General features: G+C 50.4%; 2 protein-coding genes across 2 annotated transcripts; both read left to right on the top strand.

The window, feature by feature from the left end:
* The first annotated feature begins 376 nt into the window (after positions 1-376).
* TMED4 (transmembrane p24 trafficking protein 4) lies at positions 377-2,379 on the top strand. The gene is made up of 5 exons (XM_032230121.1): positions 377-546; positions 629-729; positions 834-959; positions 1,301-1,447; positions 2,086-2,379. Exons 1-5 carry the CDS (start codon positions 408-410, stop codon positions 2,233-2,235), a joined length of 663 nt encoding a protein of 220 aa, XP_032086012.1. The 5' UTR covers positions 377-407; the 3' UTR covers positions 2,236-2,379.
* Positions 2,380-4,354: 1,975 nt separating this feature from the next.
* Positions 4,355-14,844, top strand: DDX56 (DEAD-box helicase 56). The gene is made up of 14 exons (XM_032229715.1): positions 4,355-4,440; positions 4,523-4,684; positions 6,589-6,749; positions 7,738-7,908; positions 8,767-8,857; positions 9,059-9,303; positions 10,362-10,484; positions 10,583-10,696; positions 12,155-12,249; positions 12,440-12,516; positions 12,937-13,026; positions 13,142-13,247; positions 13,517-13,596; positions 13,736-14,844. Exons 1-14 carry the CDS (start codon positions 4,387-4,389, stop codon positions 13,805-13,807), a joined length of 1,641 nt encoding a protein of 546 aa, XP_032085606.1. The 5' UTR covers positions 4,355-4,386; the 3' UTR covers positions 13,808-14,844.
* Positions 14,845-15,780: the final 936 nt, after the last annotated feature.

A 15,780-nucleotide genomic window follows, 5' to 3' on the forward strand; every position in this document is an offset into this window, starting at 1 on the left:
TAAAGTTGCCAAGTTTGAAGACCTCTGGTATAGGATGTCTCCTTCTTGAACAGGGGGTTGGACTAGAAGACCTCCAAGGTCCCTTCCAACTCTGCATTTCTGCTGCCTCCTGACTAGTCAGGTTAAAGTGAGATTAACAGAGTTGGGAGGGACCTTAGAGGTCATCTAGTCCCACCCCCACACTACACCCTTTCTGACAGAGGGTAGCCCAGCCCCTTCTTCAAGGCCGCAGCCACTGGGTGCCTGGGTCGCCCCCTCTCGGCTTCCCCCACCGGAGCAGCCAAGGGAGCCCCCCCACCAGCCGAGGGGGAGCCTCCGGGGCGCCCGCGGGCGACAGGCTGGGGCTGCGGGCGGGCAGGCGGACCCACGTGATGGGTGGCGCATGCGCGCTGGGGGCCGGTGGGGCCATGGCTGGCGGGCGGTTCGTGGCGCTGCTGGGCGCGCTGCTGTGGGCCGGCGGCGTCGCGCGGGGCCTCTACTTCCACATCGGGGAGACAGAGAAGCGCTGCTTCATCGAGGAGATCCCGGACGAGACCATGGTCATAGGTGAGGGGGGAAGGGGAGGGGCTGGCGGGGGGAAGGGTCGCCCCTCCCTCCAACTGACCGCCCCTCCCCCCTCGTCTCCTAGGCAACTACCGGACGCAGCTCTGGGACAAGCAGGCCGAGGCCTTCCTGCCCTCCACGCCCGGCCTCGGCATGTTCGTGGAGGTCCGCGACCCGGACGCCAAGGTGAGGGGGGGCCGGCCTGTCCCGGATGGGGGGGGAAAGAGGGGAGGGGGCCTGTCTGGCCCCGCCCATCTGACCCCCCCCGCTCTTCCCCTCCCCCCCCGCAGGTGATCCTCTCGCGACAGTACGGCTCGGAGGGCCGCTTCACCTTCACCTCGCACACGCCCGGCGAGCACCAGATCTGCCTGCACTCCAACTCCACCCGCCTGGCGCTCTTCGCGGGGGGGAAGCTGGTAAATGGACTGTGTCTTTGGTCCAGGGAGGGAGGGGGAAGAGGGTGGGAGGTGGGGAGAGGGCCCCCTCAAGTGTCTGCCCCCTCCACCCATCCAAAACAAATCTCTGGCTGTGGTTCAGGGAGGGAGGGGCAAAGGGGGGGCAGGGGGTAGAGGGAGGCAAGAGGGAGGGAGGGTTCCTCCTTGAAGGTTCCCCCCCGCCCCTCCCAAATGCTCTCTCTTTGGTCCAGGAGGAGGGGGGAAGAGAGGGAGGGGGAAAGCACTCCTCCCGCATGAAACTCTTACACACACACACACACACACACACCGCTCCTCCCAAAAGTGCTGTGTCTTTGCTTCAGCGGGTGCACCTGGACATCCAGGTAGGGGAGCACGCCAATAACTATCCGGAGATCGCCGCCAAGGATAAGCTGACGGAGCTGCAGCTGCGAGCGAGGCAGCTGCTGGACCAGGTGGAGCAGATCCAGAAGGAGCAGAACTACCAACGGGTGAGGCTGCCAGAGACCACCCCCCCCCCCCGGGGACCCCCTTTATGCTGGCTCCCTGGCAGGGAGGGAGCCAAGGGGAGTGGGGGCAGGTGGGCTTTCCTGATGCCAAGGTGCTGCTTGCAGGAAATGGACAGATGCTTGAAATGCATTTGAATATAAGTAGCTGGGGTTGGCAGTTGAGCCGTTGATCTAAACTCTGAGCTTGGCCGTTTAGTTGGAAATGGAGTCCGAATGGTGACGAAACTTTGGAAAAGCGAATGTTTTATCCCCGGGACTGCTAAGGAAGCTGAGCTTGGGTCACTTTTGCACACAACAAAAGAGAGAGACCACAATATGACTATCCCAAAGCCCTTACAAGCTGTGTTGGCCTTGAGCCAGAAGGAGGAGGTGGCTGTGTAGCCTTTTAAGCTATTATAAATGGAGGTGCATGAAAAAGCCCACGGCATTTGACTGTAGGTAAACTTGCTGACTTTCTCTCTGCGTGGGGTGAGGTTGGCAAAGTGGTAGAAGATGCTTGGAATGCGAAACTGGAATCTCAACTAGGCCTGGGTCAGGTGGAGGCAGCAGTTGAACGAAGCGTGACAGGAGGAGTTGGGCCAGGCTGGTTCTTGAGGCTGACCGTTTTGTTCCCTTTGCAGTTCCGAGAGGAGAGGTTCCGCATGACCAGTGAAAGCACCAACCAGCGGGTCCTCTGGTGGTCCATCGCGCAGACGGTCATCCTCCTCCTTACGGGCATTTGGCAAATGAGGCACCTCAAGAGTTTCTTTGAAGCCAAAAAACTGGTTTAATGTCTTCAGCATCACATAGGTCACTATTCACCAATGCCCCATTGTTGCTTTCCATTGAGTAAATCTTGATTTTTTTAAAAAAAGTACTAAACTGAGAAAGACAATGCCTCTGCCCCAATTAAATACATCCACGAAAACATCTCAGATGTGACCATATTTTTGTCCTTTGAAGTGTGTAAAGCTAGCGGTAAGGAAAGCTTGCCTTGGTTGTCAAGTTTTCCTGGAACATTCTAAGCTGCTTTGTAAAAGACTGAGAAGGTTCCCTCTATGACTTCTGCAGTTTGCCTAAAAGCTTCAGACTTCTAAAATCCCTTATAACTCTAAAACTATTCAACAGAATAGAATTAGTGGGGAAAAACAGATTTACACCAGAACTGTGCAGCACACCTTCCTTATTCAAATACCATTGATCTAAATATTGTTTAGCATTTCAGTGGTGGTCAGACAGCCAAGGGATCAAAGGATTTCTTGCTACATTTTCTCTTCAATCCTTTTTTATTTTTGGTAGTTCTCGGTTTTGTAAGCACAGAATTGGTCTTGGCTGGAGAGTCATTGCAGACGAGGGAGGGTAGAAGTTGTCTACCTCAAGGTTTGTTGTAAAGGGCGAATAAAGAAGCCCCCTAAATTTGTAAATAGTTTGACTTAGAGCTACCCTCAGATGGAGATATTCCTCGAAGAGCATAGCGGTATCATCTCTTCATACCAGCCTTTCTGTAATTTGGAAATAGAACCTGTAAATAATCCAGCTATGGAACAACACTGGGCTGCAGTTTTGCAGCAGAATTGGACCTCTGAAGTAGTGGGACTGAAAACAGGCCTTTCCCCCCTTCTCTGCTTGCCTGAGCAAGTTTGTCATGAGGCCCGTTTTACACTTTTGGATTGAAAGAAAGCTTTTTTGAAAGAGGCTTTCTTCATGTGTTGGTGGGAAAAGTAGGTATAAGCAAGTGTGAAAGCCCGCTGAACTGTACAAGTCCACAAATCCTTAACAGCAAAAAGGCTGAAAAACCCATTTAACCACTTCCACAAGACATTTTTGGATCATATTCCAATGTTTATTGGTCTACACTTACAACCATTCATTTAGTGGCCAAAATTGCTACGTCACTGAAAAAAGTGATCTAGCCTTTCTCATCTGAGTTTTGTGGCATCCTTATTTGTGATGGTTGTAGTTTCCCAGGGCCAGGTGATTCCCTGTTGCGACCTGACATGCACAATCAATGGGGGAGCAAGATTCACTCAAGAGCTGTGTTACTTGACTCTAGTGATTCACTTGACAACTGGCAAGAAATCATAAAAGCCAGCACTTAACATTCCTTAGCAACACATTTTGGGGTGTGAATTGCAAATCAATTACCTGTGTATAAAAAAATGTACCCCTCCCCCTCCTCCCATCACAGGTAAAGGGAACCATGTGAGTTGCAACCCTGAAAACAGGCAGATGCATGGGATTGCCTTATGCTCTGAAGGAAGCCCTTCACGGAGCTTCCTAGCCCCCAACAATCTGGGCCCTCATACCTGGGTGAGCTCTGAGCCTGAGCTTACAATACCCAGCTTGGGTAATGAAATACGTGGCAAGAAAAGAACCAACCTTAGAAGGTGCCAAGAAAGCCTTATTTGAACCCTGAGCTACACACGTTCTCCTTTGTTGGCCTCTGGGGTACAAGGACCATATGTGTTGGTGTCGCCAAAGGCTTTGAGCAGCAGCCCTACTTGGCCCAGGGAAATAACTTCGGAGCCCCAGGAGGTGAAGGGCTGCTCTCGGCAGCCTCACCCACCACGAGGTGCCTGCCGCCTGCCAAGGGTTCCGTCCTTTGCAAGGCCACATCTGGGCAGCTCAGGTCAAAGCAAAGGCCGCCCTCCCCTGGGAAACAGAGAGCAAAGCCACCCGCAGCATCGGCCTGAGCATCAGGAGGAAAGCGCCCGAGGAGCTAAAGCCCTCCTCCTGCCAGCTCTTCGCCCTCTCCCAAACCAGCGGGGAGGAAGCGACTTCGCAGCTGGGCACAGTCGCTTTCGTCGATGCCCGGGCAGCCTGGCGTGTCGTTCGCCCGCCGACCATCACAGGGCGCTGTGGCGGCGCTGGGCCGCTCTGCTCGCGCGGCTTTGTGATCGCGCCCTACGACCTCTCCCGCCGCTTCCGGCAGCAGTGAAAGCATGGCGGCGGAGGGGAGCTTCGGCCAGATGGGCCTGGACGCGCGGCTCCTGCAGGTAGAGGCCGGGAGGGAGGGACAGCGGGCAGGCCGGGGCCGCCTCCGGCGCGGGTGCTGAGCGGGCATTGTGTTCCCTGCAGGCGGTGGCAGAGCTGGGCTGGGCCGCGCCCACCCCCATCCAGGCGAAGGCGGTGCCGCTGGCGCTGGAGGGGAAGGACCTGCTGGCCAAGGCCCGCACCGGCTCCGGGAAGACGGGCGCCTATGCCCTGCCGCTGCTGCAGCGCCTGCTGGACGCCAAGGCGGTGAGTGGACGGGGCCCTTGGGTCTTCCCGGGGGGCTCTCCTCCCTCCCTCCCCCCTCCCTTCTGTGAGACGGAAGACCCCAATAGTTGAATCCTCACAATACAGAAAGAAGGTCTGGTTAACAATTCAAAGGTTTGTGGAAGGAAGATGAAAAAAGGGGGTTGCAAGTGCTGCCTCCGAGTCTCTTCCCAAGTTGGATTGAGGAGAGCAAAAAAGCAACTTTCAAGCCACACAGTTTATAGTCCCTCAGCAATGCACGCCAGGCCTAAGAAGCAGCAGCCCTCCCCCTTCTCCTAAGTCATTCTTTAAATCAGGGGTCTCCAAACTTGGCCACTTGAAGACTTGTGGACTTCAACTCCCAGAATTCCCCAGCCAGCATCACTTACTCTCTTGTAATCCCTTGTTGGAATCCATTCTGGGCCATGGGTGACTGCCACGCCTACACAAGGAGAAATAGAAAGTTACAAGCTGCATGGCATTGGGAGGGGAAAGGGCATGTGTGGGAGTAGCTGACTCACATAGTTCATGTTACATGAGGCTGCATAGTGAGTCCTGGCCGTTTAGGCTGGAAAGATGTTTCTGGTGCGATGTTTTTGCATCCCTGTGTATGTGTGTTTCAGACAGCAGAAACTGCCCTGCAGACATACACCCGGAATGGATTCCAACATCTCCACTGTTTTTGTTTTTTTAAAAGGCAGCGTCTCCCTCTTCGTCGCTGGGCATGCGGAAGGGATCTTTCCCCATGAAAGGAGTTGACTGTTCATGTAATTCCATGTGGTTGACAATGTGAATATTATTCTGTGCAGGGCAGTTTCTGCTGTCTGATACACACATACACAGGGATGCAAAAACATCACACCAGAAACATCTTTCCGGCCTAAACGGCCAGGACTCACTATGCAACCTCATGTAACATGAACTATGTGAGCCAGCTACTCCCACACATGCTCTTTCCCCTCCCAATGCCATACAGCTTGTAACTTTCTATTTCTCCTTGTGTAGGCATGGCGGTCACCCATGGCCCAGTGCATAACAGGGCATGCACAGCCACGCTGAACCACACAGGAGGAAACAAACTCCATAACATCCTAATATCCTGATAGTGCATAACATAACATCCTGATAGTTCATAACAAAACATCCTGACCAGGATTTGACCATATATAGACAGAACTTCCCTGAGCAGTAGATTAGCAATTGTACTTTGACAGGCTGTTTTTAATCACATGCTATTGCTCCTCCTGCCTTTGTCCTATCTCAATAAAAGGGGCTTCCAGACCCCAATCTTGGTCGCTCCATCCCGAGAAAGCTCGTGTCCGTGTCTTTTCTCAACATTGGCCTCATGGACGAACCACGGGTACTTCACATTTGGTAGCAGAGGATGGTTACTTCGCAATCCCTCCCTTTGCAATCTCTCCTCTTAGATCAGAGGTCTTCAAACTTGGCCATTTTAAGACTGGTGGACCTCAACTGCCAGAATTCCCCAGATGGCCTAACTTACTCTCTTACTCTCTGCAATCTCTCCACTTAGATCAGAGGTCTTCAAACTTGGCGACTTTAAGACTTGTGGAGTTGAAGTCTACAAGTCTTAAAAGTTCCCAAGTTTGTACATCCCTGTTTTATATCATTTTACACTAGAAAGAGTCAGCATGACTCACCCTGCAGAAACCCAGTTATCTTATCCGTGTCTCCTTGTTGTTGATGTTCTTATCTCCCTAAATGGTGGCCTTGCCTCAGGTGCATGTTTCTGTTTTCAAAGGAAGTTGTTTTTTAGCAAGTCATCACAGTAATGTTTTACTGAGCACACTTGATGTTTAATTTGCAACAGGAAGAACTCCATAGCTTATTGATACTTAACGCTTTTATGAAAGAGTAATTTATGATTTATTTCCTTCCCTTCCCAGGCAGCGCTGGTGACGGAGCAGGCAGTGCGCGGCCTGGTGCTGGTGCCCACCAAAGAGCTGGCCCGGCAGGTGCTGCAGATGCTTCGGAGGCTGGCCGCCTACTGCGCTCGGGACATCCGCACCCTCGACTTGGCCGGTCCAGAGGACCTGGGCGCCCAGAGGTGAGAGGAACCTGCATGGGAGGAGGAGGCTGGAGCAGCTGGAAGCCCCTTGGGATCACTTCAGGGCCCCCCTCCCCTCCAGAGAAGGAAATATTGGGGGGGGGATTAAAAGAGGCAGAATATTCTATTCCCCCAGAGGAGAAATAGAGAGAGAGGAAAATAAACCTCAACCAAGGCAGAAAGCAGCCCCAACCACCCTCCAGCTGAAGTGGGCCAAAATCTGCCTTTCCTTTGAGGCATGGGCAGCCCCACAGCAGCAAGTATAGGACACTGAATAGTTGGTGCATGTCATGTTTTCTAATGAGAGAATGGAGTCACTATCCCCCTGCTCTTTGTCAGCCCAAGGTCCTGGGAAGTACATACACAACCCCCCCCCCCCACACACACACATACAACGGAGAGAGAGACAAAACCCCAGTCACCTGTCCTCCTTAGCAGCTCTGAAATGGCAAAGGATTGTAGGGCAATGCTATTTCTCTCTGCCACTCCTGGGCATCCAGGGCCCTGGGCGGTTCTAGGTTTCAGACTGTATTTTCTTTTCTATGGTCATAATAGCAGACTTCATTCCATGAATGTTTTTTCCCCTTTCTGTTTTTAGAATGCATTAAAGAAATTTTAAGAGAAGGGATTGCTTTGCTTGAAATCTACTTAGCAGAAATACTTTACTTTTCTCTTTCTTCTCTTTTTTTTATTTTATGCATTTTTTTCTTTAACTTTAGCTTTTACTTATAATTACATGAACTGTATATATAGATTTATTTCTGTCCTATTCTCATCATAAGCTAAAATAATTTGTTTAGTTTGTATTTTACTATTATAATCACAATTCTTAAAAATTATATATAAAAAGATTTCCCATCTGGATGATGCCACTGAGTTGGCCTTGGCTTATCTGACTTTGATTGTCCCCAGCATTCTTTCAAAGAGTGGTACCTGTGTATTCCTCCAACACTTGGTTTTTACTCCTCCAGTTTTTTTTGTCTTTCAGGCCCCTCTTGATGGAGAAACCAGATGTGGTGATAGGAACGCCATCACGGGTTTTGGCACATGTACAAATGCAAAACTTGAGACTGCAGAATTCGTTAGAAATTTTGGTGATAGATGAAGCTGACTTGCTTTTTTCATTTGGCTTTGAGGAAGATTTGAAAAATCTCCTCTGGTGAGTTTGGATTCTGAAGTGCTGTGATTCTGTGAATAGAATAAAATTCTATTCAGAATTTTAATTACAATGGTAAAAACTAAGGTACAAACTGAGAGAAAGAGAATAGGGGGAAAAAGTATAAGAGAGAATGAAGGAAAAAAACAATGGTTTTCATCCCATTACATTGGCCTCTCCCACCTGGTCAGGTAATTGACCCTGTCAATTAATGAACTCCAACTGGTGAAGTCCAGGACAAGAGACTTCGCTACGTGGAACAGTCTCCTATCCATCTTTTTTTTTTAATCCTTATTTTAGCTTGGCTTAGCAGATTCCTTCTTGTTTAAGAAGAAGAAATTCCCAAAATGGTACAGGTCTTCAAAAAAACGAATAGGCTGTGGCTAAAGAGAGCCTCTTTTAGCTTAATAAAGATTAATAATAATAATAAAAACTAAAAAGATTAAGATAGTCCTCAATTTACGACCACAACTGAGCCCAAAATTTATGTTGCTAAGTGAAAATTTATTCTATGGGGTTTAACTTGGAGGGATCTTAAATTTAATGAGTTAATTAGAATTGGTTGGAGTTTTATTGGTCTGAAAGTGAACTTTAAAGTACGTGTGTTAAGGGGAACTTTAAAAAAAGACATATTAGAATGTTTTGATTTTGGAAATGTTTTTTATAGTAGCTCCATTTATTCTGTGATAACATTAAATCTATTGTGTGGTTTGTTATTTTACACAAGAGTAGTTAGAGTAAAGTATTCTGCATCCATTGCCTTGGAGATATTTCATTCTTTTCTGCTGGTGGGGCACAGCGGGCTTTGGGTTTGATCTGCCATGCCATCCGTAGGGCTGATGCAGTCTTGTTTCCCTGCAGCCATTTGCCCAAGATCTACCAGACCTTCATCATGTCAGCTACCTTCAACGAGGATGTCCAGACACTGAAGGAGCTGGTGCTGCACAACCCGGTAAGGAATGGCGCATTGGATATTGGGGGGGTGGGGTGTTGGCCTGGTACTTGGCTGGTTTACATGCTTTGTACTGCAGATTGCCCACCTTGAGTTGGCTTTGGCTTTGTCCCATCTGTGGTGGCCTAGAGCCTGGAAGAAGGCACCTCCTGCATTCTTTTGGTTGTGGGATAGGCAGATTTCCATGCTCCTTTTGCGTAGGTGACTCTCAGGCTGCAAGAAGCACCCTTGCCAGATAGCTCCCAGCTGAGCCAGTTCCAGATCCAGTGCGAGACTGAAGAGGAGAAATTCTTGCTCCTCTATGCCCTCCTGAAGCTTTCCCTGGTGCGGGGGAAAGTTCTCCTCTTTGTCAACAGGATTGACCGCTGCTACCGCCTCAAACTCTTCCTGGAGCAGTTTGGGATCGCTGCCTGCGTCCTCAACTCAGAGCTGCCTGCTCAGTCCCGGTGAGCCTCAGCAAACAGGAGCCTGGGGTTGGGTGAGGAAGGGCCATTGGCAGGAAGTTGTGATATTACCTGGACAGGAAGCAGTTTTATTCCCAGGAAATACCACGCTTCCTCACTACTCTTAGGATGCTTCTGGATTGAAAGGATTACCTGTTCTGACCCAGGCTTCCTTAGAAAGCATGAAACGGTTTTGGTCTCGCCAAAACCTCTTTTATTTACACGACTGTGAATTCCTTTCATTCACAGTCAGCAAGGCTTGGCAAACAATCTTTCAGAGGAATATTTATCCACACAAACTTTATCTCGATTGGCGAGCTGCCAGATAACTAGTTTCCAAACAAGGCAAGGCAGCACTTGGCTCAGAGTCTCTTATGGTCATAAACAGAACTTTCCACTCTTGAACCGACCAAAGGAACCAATTGTTTTCTGCAAAAGCCCCCTCCCCATTCACTCCTCTTTTGTTTCCTATGGGAGGGGCTAATCACCTCCAAGGTGTGGCTTTACTCCCAAGTCGACGCTGCTTTCTTAATTGTCTTCTGGCAGCTCTGCGCATGCGCGCACTGGGAACAGGCTCCAGCTGTTCCTCTGCCTCACTGCTGTCTGGCTCCCTCTCTGCCTCCAATGCAGAGCCCTTGTCTGAACTTTCCTCAGCCCCCAGGACTGGCCCCTGTTCCTCCCCAACCTCCTCACTGTCTGGACACTGCTGCCAGCTTTGCTGGCTGCCGGTGGGCCACAACATTACCCAGCAATAAGTTGTTGCCCAGGGGGATGCTAGAAAGTGTTAACGACACACATTCTTCAAGGACTTCATGGCAGCATGACAGAATGCCATTAAACATTACTAGTTTCTGGCCAGGATCTGTTTCACATCTACATATTTTAATCTTGTATTTTATATTTTACATTTTGTGTCATACAGCATGCCTTATGATAATCACTGATGCTTCTGGCATGAATAAACAGAACAAAGCATGCTTCCAGCTGCTGGGAATGGGGGAGGCTTGATTATCTCAGGGGTTTGGAAATAACTCTCAAAGCCTGGCCTGATGTTCTTCCAGATGCCACATCATCAGCCAGTTCAATCGGAGCGTCTACAATTACATCATTGCCACAGATGAGCAGCACCTGGCAGAACCAGAGGAGAGTGGCAGGAAAAGGAAGAAGGGCACAAAAGGAGAAAAGTGAGTCTCCCACCCTCCAAATTCTTCATATTGATCATGTGTGGATGGATTAAGAGGACTTCGCCTCCCTCCATCTGTGCTTCTGCTTTGTCTTTCAGGGGCAAAGATCAGGAATATGGTGTCTCCCGAGGCATCGACTTCCACAACGTGTCTGCGGTCTTCAACTTTGATTTCCCCCCCTCCTTTGAATCCTACATCCACCGAGCAGGCAGGTGAGTGGCAGCTACGCTCAAACTCAGGAGAAATGTGGCAGTGCGGGGCTCCTCTTAGGGCACGCCAGAGGTGGGCAGTTTTGGTCATGGATCTAGCACATCATTTGGCTTCTGGGTCCTAGGCAACTAGGAAAATTCGATTCTTTTTAGAACCTGTGGAGATGGGTTTTTTTTTTTTAATGGAGCGGAGAATGTTTCTGTGTTCCACACAACTTTGTTTCCTTAGAGCAGGGGTGTCCAACTTGAGGGCCAAATCAGAGTTGTGTTTGATCTCAGGGGGCTGGGGAGGGGGAGCTGAACGTCATTTGTGTTGGGCCTGTGGTCACCTGTGCGCTCTGCCAGTGAAAACAGGCTTCCGAGCTCAGATTCTTTGGCTGAGACAGCTGCCTGCAGCCCTCCCGAGCTCCATTTTCACTGGCAGAGGGTTGCAGGAGGCCATTGCAGCCAAAAAATGGAGCTCAGGAGCCCGTTTTCACTCTCATGGGCATCATGAGTTGATCCTTCAATGTTTCCAGGGTGGCCCCGTGGGCCGGATTTAAGCACCCTGCGGCCCGAATTCGGCCCGTGGGCCTTGAGTTTAACACCCCTGCCTTAGCAGCATTTCCCTGCCCTCTTCCCACTTAAAGTCTTGCTACATACTTTCCCCAGGATGATAAATAATCCAGCAAGAACTCACCTTCTCTGCTCTGGGTGCAGGTTTCTGGTTTTATTTGAACATCCCAAGTGCTTCTGCTTAACCCAGGTCTGTTTGGCTCTTCCTATGACTAAAATATGGGTGGGATATAGCTTCCCAAATTCTCCTGAGTCTTCACTTGAGCCTCAGAGAGAGAGGAAGATGCACCCAGATCTTAATTGTCTCTGAAAGGATTGAACAAGAAACAATTGCAAACATGAAGATAAACTCATGGGAAATCCCCATAGATTTACTTGGGGACAAAGTGCTTGAAGTTCCACAGACAGGTGCTTTCAAGGAAGTTCAGAGGCTCTCATGCTCTTTTTGGATTGGCATCAGCTGCCACCTTAGCCTCCCTCGGCCGTTCACCCTTCATTCTCTGAGGCATAAGGGGTGTAAGGTTTCCTAAAAATGCCCCAGTTGATTCATGAGTATCGAGCCAAATTTCAATGCAAAACTGATCATTTATTAGGAGCATCATCATACCCCAAATCTTTTCACAGTCAGGTCTAAGCTTTCTTTGTTACAGCTGAACTTTAACCCCTCCCCTCAGTCTGTGTCATAAGTCACATTCCCCTATGAGATGCACCCCTCCCAAGCCTGCTACAGTAATCTGAGATCCAATTTCACCCGATAGTATGTGTGGAATGCACTTCCCTCCCCTCCTTCTCTCACTATGACAATGTTGGGAGTTGACAAGGGTCTCCTCTGGCTGAGCCTTGGAGCCCTCTTTGGCCTTGGGGTTTCGAGATGTTGGCGTGTCAGCTGTTGACTCTCTCTTGCAGGACAGCCCGTGTTCACAACCCAGGCACTGTTCTGACCTTCGTCTTGCCCTCTGAGCGGCTTCTGCTTGCCAAGATTGAAGAGGTGCTTACAGCCGGTGGGTGAGGGAAGAGTTCAGGGGTCCAAGGAAGAGGGTGGGTGTCCCCAAGGCTCTGGAGAAGACAGCCAGAGCACAGAGGGCTGGGGATCTTGGCATCTCCCTCCCTGGGCAGCTTCGGGGCCACAGTGTGTTGTATGAGTGATGCATACCTTCCCCCCCAAATCCATTCCTTTGCTTGGTCCCTTAGAGAGCACAAGCAAGTGCACCTTGACGCCCTACCAGTTCCGGATGGGGGAGATCGAGGGACTCCGCTACCGATGTCAGGTAAAAGCAGCTTTCCGTGGAGGAGACCAAGATGGGGAAAGACATGGCTGAGTTGGAAGAGCAGCGGCTGCTCTTGCCACCACAATTGCAGGCAACAGCCGCATTGCCACTGTGGTCTCCTTGGGGGGTGGGGGGAATGGAAGCTGGGGCCCATGGTGAGCCTTGAGTCCTTGCCATCAGGGTTTTCAGAGGAACTTTCTGGAAAAGAAAGTTATTTTGTCTGTAGGAAGTGGTCAAGCTTCCATCCAAGCCAGATATAGTAGAATACAGAGATGGAACACTATGGCAGCCTTAATGCAGCAGCCTGAGCGAAATGTGTTTCTTCTTCTGGCACCTCTTGCTGCCTCCTTCCCTTCTGCAGTGGTGGTTTAGGCGGCATTAAGCCTCTGTGGCACTTTCTCTCCTTCCTCCTGCCCCCAGGATGCCATGCGGTCAGTAACCAAGCAGGCTATCAAAGAAGCCCGACTCCGTGAAATCAAAGAAGAATTGCTCAACTCGGAGAAGCTGAAGGTATCCTGTGTGGGGCAGAGAAGCTGGGCCCCAATCCCCCCGCCCTTGCTCCCTTCTCCTTCCCAGTTCTGCGTTTGACGGAGGCTGATCATCCCGTTGGCTCTTTCTCTCTCAGACATACTTTGAAGACAATCCCCGGGATCTGAATTTGCTGCGCCATGACAAGCCCCTTCACCCAGCCATCGTTAAGCCCCACCTGCGCAACGTCCCAGAATACTTGGGTAGGGGTTGGGTTTTGGAGGGGCATCTCTGCTGTGGGGAGGGGAGGAGCTGTTCAAAAGAGAAAAATGCCCTGCATTTAGGACGGGCGTGAGGCTTCTCCTCTTTCTAGTATCTGGGGGGGGGGGGACTTTCTCTTTTTAAGTGGGCTTTGGACCGTCTGGAGTTTTGGGTCAAAGTCTTCACTGGGCCTGAGCCCTTGTGCAGGGCCAGGAGAGGAGAGGGTGGGGAAGTCTGCCTTTCTGGACGCTGACAGGCTCTTCCTTCGCAGTCCCTCAGGGTCTCCAGCCAGCAGTCCCAGCCCTGGCTGGGAAACGCAAGCGGCGGAAATGCCCGGCCTCCACTAGCAAGGTTGGTGTTCCCCTCTGCTTCCCCCCATTCCCAGGATGGCCCCTCCAGAGGCTGCGCCTGGCAGCCAAGTGCTTGGGCTGGAGCCGTGGGCCTCGGGTTGTCCGGAAGGGGCTAATACCACGACCTCCTCCTTTCTCAGGGCCAGAGGAACCCCTTGCACAGCTTCAGGAGCACCAAGAAGAAATTTCGGACCTTGGCCAAGGCCAAATAAGCCACCGGCTCCTGCCAGCGGTGGAATGAGTGAAAGAGACAGAAACTGGCTTCCATTCCTCCGATGTCAGAAGTGCCATGAAGCTGCTCTGACCCACTTTCAGTTTTTTTTTTTTTAAAGAGTCGCTTAGCTCCTCTGCCAAGTGCCCCTGGCTAAATAAATTGCAAAGGTCGAGAAAAAACCCCGTTTCCTGAGAGGCCCCTGCTCCTTTCTGACTTCTGCTCTGTTACGTGCTCTGGTGCGGATGGCATGTCAAGGAGCAGACGACTGGGGATGGCCATCCCGTAAACAACTCAGCCTGACGATCATTCAGCCTTGAATTGCTCAAGGAAGCACACCGGGAACCAGGGCAGGTCATGGAACAAAGGCGTACCCGGCTTCACATAAACAGAATCTACATGCATGGGATGGCCTGTATGACAGTGTGAAACTGCTGGTCGGCCTGTTGCCAGGAAAAGCTCTCGTTCTTCCCAGCAAGCTGAAGCAGCCGACCCCAGGGCACCTTGACAACCAGTGGGCTGGGATGGCAGCTGTCGGACTCTTGCCCGGGCTGGTGGCTTTTATCAGGCGCCAAGGCCAGGACACGATTGTAAACCTTGAAGTTGCAGGATAAGGAGCTCAGGGTGTCGCCTTGCGTGGCCTCGCCTGATGTGACGTTGCACAGCAAGGATCAGGAGGGCAAGCAGGGCCCCAGAAATGCCACACACACCCCTTTGAGTGTCTCGATAGTCTCCATCATTTGTACAACCCCCAAATTTCACCTAGCAAGCAGGGTGTGTGTGTGTTTCCTAATTCTATTAAAGGGCCAGAGCTATTTTGGTGCGATGCTTCAGAGAGGAGGCAGGAAAAGGCTGGGGGCAGATGGTATGCCAGGAAGGCAGACGGCAAGGCCATTCAGTAGGGCTTGGCATCCTTGGATGGAAGGGAAGGAAAGGACCCCCTTCATCAGCAGATCACTTTGGATTTTGTGCTTGTGATGGAAAAAAAAAATTCTTTGAGTTTTGCCGATTAAATAAATTTGTTATCGAAATGGTTAATATGACTGATGTGTAAAGGCTTTAATGCTATTTCTACTGTGCTACAAAGAGCCAGAAGTCTTCACTTTCAACCTCCCCTTTTCTCTTCCCTTTTTCTTCCCCCTAGTTTCCCATTGATTTTCATTTTTTTTTGTTTTACATTTTGAAAAACTAATAAATATAACTAAGGTAAAAAAGGAAGGATTGGCGTGTGGGGCTTGGTGTCCTTGGATGAGTGGGAAAAGGGCCATTGAGGTCCCATGAATCCAGTCATTGCTCAGCCCAAGAATGCAAATTAAAGTAGCATCCCGAACAAGCGGCTGTCTGGCCCCCCTTTGAAAAGAGCTTCGCAGCTGATCCTGATATTCAAGGAGTGTCAAAAACTTTCTCTCTCACTGAAAAGTGACTGGTGGAAGCCAGTCCGGTTCTTTCCTGTCTGCAATAACAGAATTGCGTTCATTTTGGGAGCTTTTTGATGCTTTACCTTCTTGCCTGTCTAGTGGTTTAAAAAAACAACAAAACACTTTATGGTGTTTTTATCCTTGTCTTGAGAAGTTCCAGCAAATGACAATTGTCTTTCAGTCCCTCCAGTTTAAATTCCTTGAGCCTGTTCTTTGTTGATGACAATTCAAAACTATCCCATTTTCTTTGGCAAAAGATTGAGGTGGTTTTTGCCCATCATTCCCCACAGGAGCAGCGTCTGCATCGCAAGGTCAGAGCAAGCTGGGATTCTGTGTTTTCAAGCTCCCCGTGGCCTTGCACCTGCCTCCTTATCTCACTGTTCTCTCTCTGTTGTGTCTTTGACCATGACTGTTGCCCCATTGCCCTTCGCTGCCTCCCTCCCTCCCTCCCTCCCTCTCTGCCTGCCTTAACAGGGCACCTGGCTGGCTGAGGCTGTCCCCTCTCGTTTCCTTCAGCTGTTGGGGCTGCTTGACTTGGGGGAATCCATTTCCCCCC

This window comes from Thamnophis elegans, chromosome 13 (assembly GCF_009769535.1).
Source record: "Thamnophis elegans isolate rThaEle1 chromosome 13, rThaEle1.pri, whole genome shotgun sequence".
In the NCBI taxonomy this organism is placed as follows: Eukaryota; Metazoa; Chordata; class Lepidosauria; order Squamata; family Colubridae; genus Thamnophis; species Thamnophis elegans.

Coding starts and splice junctions, on each gene's coding strand:
- DDX56 (XM_032229715.1), top strand. CDS start 4,387: ATGGCGGCGGAGGGGAGCTTCGGCCAGATGGGCCTGGACGCGCGGCTC. Junction 4,685..6,588: donor GCCTGCTGGACGCCAAGGCG/GTGAGTGGACGG, acceptor TTCCCTTCCCAG/GCAGCGCTGGTGACGGAGCA. Junction 8,858..9,058: donor AGCTGGTGCTGCACAACCCG/GTAAGGAATGGC, acceptor CCTTTTGCGTAG/GTGACTCTCAGGCTGCAAGA.
- TMED4 (XM_032230121.1), top strand. CDS start 408: ATGGCTGGCGGGCGGTTCGTGGCGCTGCTGGGCGCGCTGCTGTGGGCC. Junction 547..628: donor GGACGAGACCATGGTCATAG/GTGAGGGGGGAA, acceptor CTCGTCTCCTAG/GCAACTACCGGACGCAGCTC. Junction 730..833: donor TCCGCGACCCGGACGCCAAG/GTGAGGGGGGGC, acceptor CCCCCCCCGCAG/GTGATCCTCTCGCGACAGTA.